This window comes from Arachis stenosperma, chromosome 4 (assembly GCF_014773155.1).
Source record: "Arachis stenosperma cultivar V10309 chromosome 4, arast.V10309.gnm1.PFL2, whole genome shotgun sequence".
NCBI classification, from domain to species: domain Eukaryota; kingdom Viridiplantae; phylum Streptophyta; class Magnoliopsida; order Fabales; family Fabaceae; genus Arachis; species Arachis stenosperma.
The window spans coordinates 13,922,400-13,929,965 of NC_080380.1; the positions used below are offsets into that span (position 1 = coordinate 13,922,400).

A 7,566-nucleotide genomic window follows, 5' to 3' on the forward strand; every position below is an offset into this window, starting at 1 on the left:
GAACATAGGGAAATAGTAACTTGTTAAGTAGTTATTGTTATTACTATGAGTTGGATATATATCATATTATGGTACACGATATAATATGTTAATTGTTGTGTATCAATAATTAATATCAAAGTAAAATGATGAATTTTAGGTTGATAAATATTAAATTAAACAACATCAATATATTTGATAACAATACTTACAAATACGTTAGAATTTTTTCTTTAAGTCAGTCATGTGTTTATTATTGGTTACTCTAAAATAATAATCTGCATATATACTCTGATTAACACAATTTGGTAAATTTACTGTGCCAATTGCTAACATAGTTGCTGGGCCTTCTGCCCTTTGTTGAACCTTGCGGATGTCATTCACAGCCACCATATTTTCTTAGCTAAGTTCTTTGGATAGCAAAGCTCAGATATGTTCTTTGGAATAACAAATGTATTTTGATTTGATGAAGACTTAGACAGGGGTGGGGGGATATTTATATGCTTGAGAGTAGGGGCATATGTGGAATTAAATAGAAAGCGTGCTCAAACGGTCAGCAGTGTTCGAAAACGATGTTTCTCTGACTTCTTAGTTGGTCTACTTTGACTTTGGTTTATTTTTGGGTAAAAAACCATATTAAGCCAAATGACTCAAAAAATAACGTAAATACGCCAAAGCAAAAATCGTTTCAGCAATAAGCCAGATCGTATTTTTATATAATTCGAACCAGGTTGGTTCGAACTCTAATTGTTAGTAAATCGAACCAGGTGAGTTCGAATTAGGTTTTTTTGGTTGGTAATAAATCGAACCAGCCTGGTTTGAATTAAGAATGAACGTAATTCGAACCAAGCTGGTTCGAATTATAGAGAGAGAAGGTTTCCGTGTAATTCGAACCGGGCTGGTTCGAATTACACCAATCATAGTTCGAACCAGACCGGTTTGAATTAGTGTGAGACTGAGCTGTATATATATGGTTCCAAACGTGAGTTAGTCTCATTAGAGGGAGTAAGATGGCTAGTGAGGAGAGTTTTGTGGTTTTGGTGCACCACAGAGGATCTGTTAATAGAAAAACTCGTTCCGGAGTAAAGTTCACAGATAAGAATCCTCTATGTATTGTCGTAACGTCTACGACGAGTTATGATGACCTTGTTAGCGCTGTACTAATGAAGCTCGGTCTGGATGGTGCGAAGCGCGTAAAGAAGTTTTTCTATCGCATTCCAGTCACGGTGCTACAGAATACCGTGAAGTATGATTGCTTCACGATTAATAATGATGTGGACTTGCAAGTAATGTTTCTTTGTCGGCGACAGTTTTCGGAGGTGAGGACACCGGAGTTGTTGGCACGGCTGGTTGATGTTGTATCCAGCTCCGGCGGTTCGAACAGGAATACGAACACTATAGCGAATCCAGCAGGTTCTAGTTCCCGGCCTGCCGTTGCTTCCTCGTCCGTCCCTGTGTACGAACCAGTGGTCCAAGCTGTTGCCTCCCCGTCTTTTGCTGTTGACCTCAATGGCACCGAAGGCGACGAGGTAGTGGAAAGGGAAAATTTGCCGAACGCTTTAGTGGGAGTTGCCGAACGCTTTATGTGTTCAAACTATGCAATAGAATATTAATGACTACGCAGTTATGTATGTCAAATTGAAATAGAGAAGGCCTAGTATAGTACCTCGAGGCCAATGGCCAGCTCAACTCCTCATATCCTGCAGGCCTAAACCGAGGAAAGCGCCAAAAGATCTAAGACTGGAGTAGCTGAAGCGGGCCCGCTAACTTGACGACATGTCTGTTCGCCACTCGGCACATGCACCGGTACAACCAAGCCAGTGCGGCAGAACCCCAGCTGTAGGTACCCAGCTCCTCCAGCCTCGCTACGTATGGAAGCCATCTGATGTGAATCCGGTTCCCTGACTTGTCCGCAAACAGCTGCGTGCCCAACAACATCATGATGTACGCACGGGCATATCGGCGCACAGTCTCATCATCTGCATCCTCAGGGCACTCCCCGAAAGTCTTCTGAAACCAGCTGCAGTTCACTGCGTACTTCTGAACCTGGCTGGGAGGAGGTATAACTCCGAGCAACTCCTGGAACCAGACCCAGGCTGGACGGCCACCCTCGATGTATATATGGAACTCGGACAAGCACCCGCTTACGTAACGGCCGTCCACTGGCAAACCCAGCTGGTATGCCACGTCCTGGAGTGTGATGGTGCACTCTCCGAACGGCATGTGGAACGTGTGCGTCTCGGGACGCCATCGCTCTACGAATGCACTGACAAGGGCCTCGTCTAGCCGGAACCATCGGTCGTTCAGCCTTGCAAGATGGTATAGACCTGCCATCTGCAAGTACGGAACGTATCTGTCATCAAGTCGCATGCCCTGCTGCCGCCGCATGCTCCTAATGCATCGCTGGGGCTGCTCACAAAATGAACCGCACAGTTAGAACCGGCTTAAAAACCAACCACAACCATAAGCAGCACGATAAATCATCAACATACCATTCTGCTAAATAAGACCGCATAACATTACTTGAAAGATAAGCGACTGGAAAACAAATCCATAGACCGCACAAATAAACCGCAAAAATAAACCAGCCTAACGAGATCCACTAACAAGAAACAGCTTAACTAAACCGGTTTACGTAAAAGAGCTACGGTAAAACAACTAGCATAAAAAAAGTCAAACAAATCACCAACATAAAACCACTAACGGAAATCACCTACCCTAAACCACTAACATAAACCGTTTGCATAAACCACTCGCAAAAACCGCTAACACAAACCACCAACATAAACCACCAACAGAAACCACTAACTTAAACCACTAGCATAAACCGCTAACTTAAACCACTAACATAAACCACTAACATAAACCACCTACATAAACCACCAACAGAAACCACTAACTTAAACCACTAGCATAAACCACTAACTTAAACCGCTAACTTAAACCACTAACATAAACCACTAACATAAACCACCTACATAAACCACTAACATAAACCACTAACATAAACCACCTACATAAACCACTAACATAAACCACCATCTAACCCACATGCAAAACCACTAAGGCACAAATACCGCTAGAATAAAAAATATTTCCGTACTAACCTCCTCGTTGATGACCCCGGCTATATGAGCGACTCCGTCCAAGCGATATAACCGTGCCGGATCGTCCCCCATGAGCAGAGTATTCCGTTCAGCTATTATTCGGAGAGAATCTCGGTCGTTTTCTTTGAGATTTTGTGGGGTAGGGGGGAGGAATAATAGTTCGAATGAGGGTGATTCGAACTCCTTATATAGCCGAATCAATGGTAATTCGAACAACCTTGGTTCGATTTATGAAGGATCTCTCCAAGGGTAATTCGAACCAGCTTGGTTCGAATTATATGCAACGCAAACTTGGCCGTAGTTCGAACTAGCCTAGTTCGAATTACGTGGGATTGGAGTTCGAACCACCTTGGTTCGAATTACGTTGAAATCTCCACCTCCCTAATTCGAACCACCCTGGTTTGATTTATTCATGTTTCTAGTTCGAACCGTCCTGGTTCGAATTACATAAAAATTGAGTCTGGCTTATTGCTGAAACAATTTTCAGTTTGGCGTAATTACATTACACCATTCTTATTGTGGTTTAATTAGGTTTTTTACCCTTTATTTTTATTTTGTGTTTGGTAGAATATAGTAGTATTTTTATTTCTCTACTTTATTTTTTTTTTAAATATTTGGTAACAAAAAAAAATCATTCAAAATCAGATATAACTTGTCTTATTTAATATTCATTAATTGTTGCGACAATTAATAAATGCTAAATAAAAAAATTTTGATTTTTTGTCTACTTATCCGTATTTTGTAATGGCAATCAACTTTGATTCCGTTTGGCGTTTGTTAGGAATATCGTAGTTTTGGGCATATGCTAGGTGCATGCAGTAGGTAGCTGAGCACACGTGCTTATTATTAACATTATATCCATGTCATGTTGAAATTAAATCTCTCGAATTAAAAATGTTTGTGTGTTACTTATTAACTAGTGGTATTTAATTAATTATTGTATATTTATAGTTAAGTGATCTTATTATTTTAGAAATATTACTTTTTCTTTAAATTTTAGTCTTTAGTCTATCTTCGAATTTAATAATATATTATTTTAACTTTTTATATCTACTTTTATGATAACGATTATTCAAAAAATTAAAAAAGTTATTTATTTTTATTTTTTCTCTTTTAAAAACTGAATAAAAAATAATTTTTAAAAGACACATAATTGTATTGTTATATTTTTATAAAAATTTTAACATTCAAAACGATGTATACTACTTTGACTGGGTGTGTGAGGAGTATGGTGGATGACACTGGAGTTTACCACCATAAATATCTCTGGTCTTAATTAATTAGTCTTGCTTGAACAAGTTAAACAATAATATAATTAATTATATTATTTTATATACTACTACGTACTATATATAATTTTTATTACTGGTCACTCTCTCATCATTTTATCAATCGAAATTTTCATAAAAAAACTATTGCAATTCACAACTTATAAACTTGAATAATGAAAATTATATATAAAATGATAACATACATCACTTACGAATATACAATAAGTACTAGTTAGTTAATTAATAAATAAACACAAACATTTTTGCTTCGAAGAGATTTCAGCATGACATGGATAAATGGTACTAACGAAGCACGTGATGTCCAACTGCTTACTGCATCTGTTCAAATAGCCGTCACATATATAAAACAATCAATGATAGTCAAAGTAAAACAATAAAACAACGAAGAAGTCAGAATACATCTGCTGACGGTTTGAATCCATGAACATTATTACGAGTTTACTATACTTTGAGTTGTTGAGCACTTTTTATATATATGTTCCAATAATTCCTCCATTTAATTCCACTTATGCCCCTAATCTGATGCATATAAATATCCCCCCTCTCCGTGCCTAATTCTTCACCAAACACATAGCTAATAAGCTTTGCTATCCCAAACAACATAGCGAAGCTTTGTTATCCAAAAAACACATCTAAGAAAAGATGGTGTCTGTGAGTGAGATCCGCAACGTTCAAAGAGCAGAAGGCCCTGCAACTGTATTGGCAATTGGTACAGCAAATCCATCAAATTGTGTTGATCAGAATACATATGCTGATTACTATTTCAGAGTAACCAATAGCGAGCACATGACTGATCTTAAGAAGAAATTTCAGCGCATTTGTATGTATTTTTATTAAGTATTTTAACTTTATTTTATTTAATATCTATTAAAAAAAATTATCATTTTACTTTTATATTAATTAAAATGCAAAATTAACATATTATACAACATATCATATTCACCGTTTGATATTAATAGTAATAACTACTCAATAATAACATTACTTTTATAATTACAAATTTGGATAAATTATATCTTCAAATGGTAGTTAAAGATTTAAGTCACTATGAAAATAACTTAAGAATAACATCATTGCTATATATTTCATTTTCTAGACTCTATCAAAGGTAATGATGGATGTGAATTACAAATTATTATTTCAGGTGAAAGAACACAGATCAAGAACAGACATATGTACTTAACGGAAGAGATACTGAAAGAGAATCCTAACATGTGTGCATACAAGGCACCATCGTTGGATGCAAGGGAAGATATGATGATTAGGGAGGTACCAAGAGTTGGAAAAGAGGCTGCAACCAAGGCCATCAAAGAATGGGGACAGCCAATGTCTAAAATCACACATTTGATCTTCTGCACCACTAGCGGTGTTGCGTTGCCTGGCGTTGATTATGAACTCATCGTACTCTTAGGACTCGACCCATGCGTCAAGAGGTACATGATGTACCACCAAGGCTGCTTCGCTGGTGGCACTGTTCTTCGTTTGGCTAAGGACTTGGCTGAAAACAACAAGGATGCTCGTGTTCTTATTGTTTGTTCTGAGAATACCGCAGTCACTTTTCGTGGTCCTAGTGAGACAGACATGGATAGTCTTGTAGGACAAGCATTGTTTGCAGATGGAGCTGCTGCAATTATCATTGGTTCTGATCCTGTGCCAGAGGTTGAGAAGCCTCTCTTTGAGATTGTTTCGACCGATCAAAAACTTGTCCCTGGCAGCCATGGAGCTATCGGTGGTCTCCTTCGTGAAGTTGGACTTACATTCTATCTTAACAAGAGTGTTCCTGATATTATTTCGCAAAATATCAACGACGCACTCAGTAAAGCTTTTGATCCATTAGGTATATCTGATTATAACTCAATATTTTGGATTGCACACCCTGGTGGACGTGCAATTTTGGACCAGGTTGAACAGAAGGTGAACTTGAAACCAGAAAAAATGAAAGCTACTAGAGATGTGCTTAGCAATTATGGTAATATGTCAAGTGCATGTGTGTTCTTCATCATGGATTTGATGAGAAAGAAGTCTCTTGAAGAAGGACTTAAAACCACCGGCGAAGGACTTGATTGGGGTGTGCTTTTTGGCTTTGGTCCTGGTCTCACCATTGAAACCGTTGTTCTTCGTAGTGTGACCATCTGATACACTTAATTATATATCTATCTCTGCAAATATATGATTATGTTATTTTTTAATAGTTTTTTTTTCTCCAAAATAAGGTCTTGATGATTGGCCCATATATTAATTGAGAGAAAACTTAGACAAAGTTGTCTATAGTTATTTGTTTATGAGAAGATTCAACATCAAAATTTGTAACTGTTAGTAAAGTATAAATCAAATTCTTTTCTTTTGAGCAACATGATGTCACATACCAATATACATTTGGCTTGCATTTTCATCTAAAAACAATTATAAGTACCTTCGTATGAGGTTCCATTTATAATAAAGTAAAAAAATATTAGCTATGATAGTATAAGACTTGATAGTATTATGTTTGCAACTTTTATATTATTGTGTGCCGTAATATCCCATATAGTTACCCTCCAACCCCCTGCCTCTACCCCATCTTCTCTTACCCTTACATACACCGAACTCATTTTGCATTTTGTCATCCTAGTTATTGCAAAGCCGCAGATTCGCAGATCGGACGATGTTGTCTTCAATTTGGAAGACATTATTGTTATTGATGGTTGTTGTTGCTGCTAGTGGCTATGGTAGGCACTACAAGATAGACGCGTCTTTGCGGCAATTTTTTTCAAAATTAGCGGCGGTTGATGGCAGCAACACTACTAATGATATAGAGGCAAAGATGGTAATGAGACTGCTAACTAGTGTATGAAAAGAAATAAAAAAACAAAAATGGTTTACTTTTTAAATTTTATGAAATATGAATTGGTATATATATATATATATCGTAATCAAATTTAGAGAGACTAACGATATCATGATCCGATTTGGATCGTAATTGGTACTTAATAGAAAGTATCTCTTAATAAGGCTATTATAATTAATTTACTCTTCTTTTTATAAAATAACGAGAGAAAATAAAGCTATTTATATTTAATTTATTGTCACTAAAAACAAATAAATGACCAATAAAAATAATATTTTTTTAGTAGTGATATGAAGCCACACATGTGTTATTATTATTATTATTTAGACTCCACAATTAATATTATGTTATTTTTCTTTCT

The 7,566-nt window shown here is 36.8% G+C and overlaps 2 protein-coding genes across 2 annotated transcripts; one reads left to right on the top strand and one right to left on the bottom strand.

Moving 5' to 3' along the window:
- Positions 1 to 1,713: 1,713 nt before the first annotated feature.
- Positions 1,714 to 2,367, bottom strand: LOC130974653 (protein MAIN-LIKE 1-like). Its single transcript, XM_057899515.1, has one exon. It carries the CDS (start codon positions 2,365 to 2,367, stop codon positions 1,714 to 1,716), a length of 654 nt encoding a protein of 217 aa, XP_057755498.1.
- A 2,554-nt stretch (positions 2,368 to 4,921) lies between these two features.
- On the top strand, positions 4,922 to 6,729 carry LOC130976354 (stilbene synthase 3-like). The gene is made up of 2 exons (XM_057901204.1): positions 4,922 to 5,198; positions 5,523 to 6,729. The coding sequence occupies exons 1-2, from the start codon at positions 5,021 to 5,023 to the stop codon at positions 6,512 to 6,514; spliced, it is 1,170 nt and encodes a 389-aa protein (XP_057757187.1). The 5' UTR covers positions 4,922 to 5,020; the 3' UTR covers positions 6,515 to 6,729.
- Positions 6,730 to 7,566: the final 837 nt, after the last annotated feature.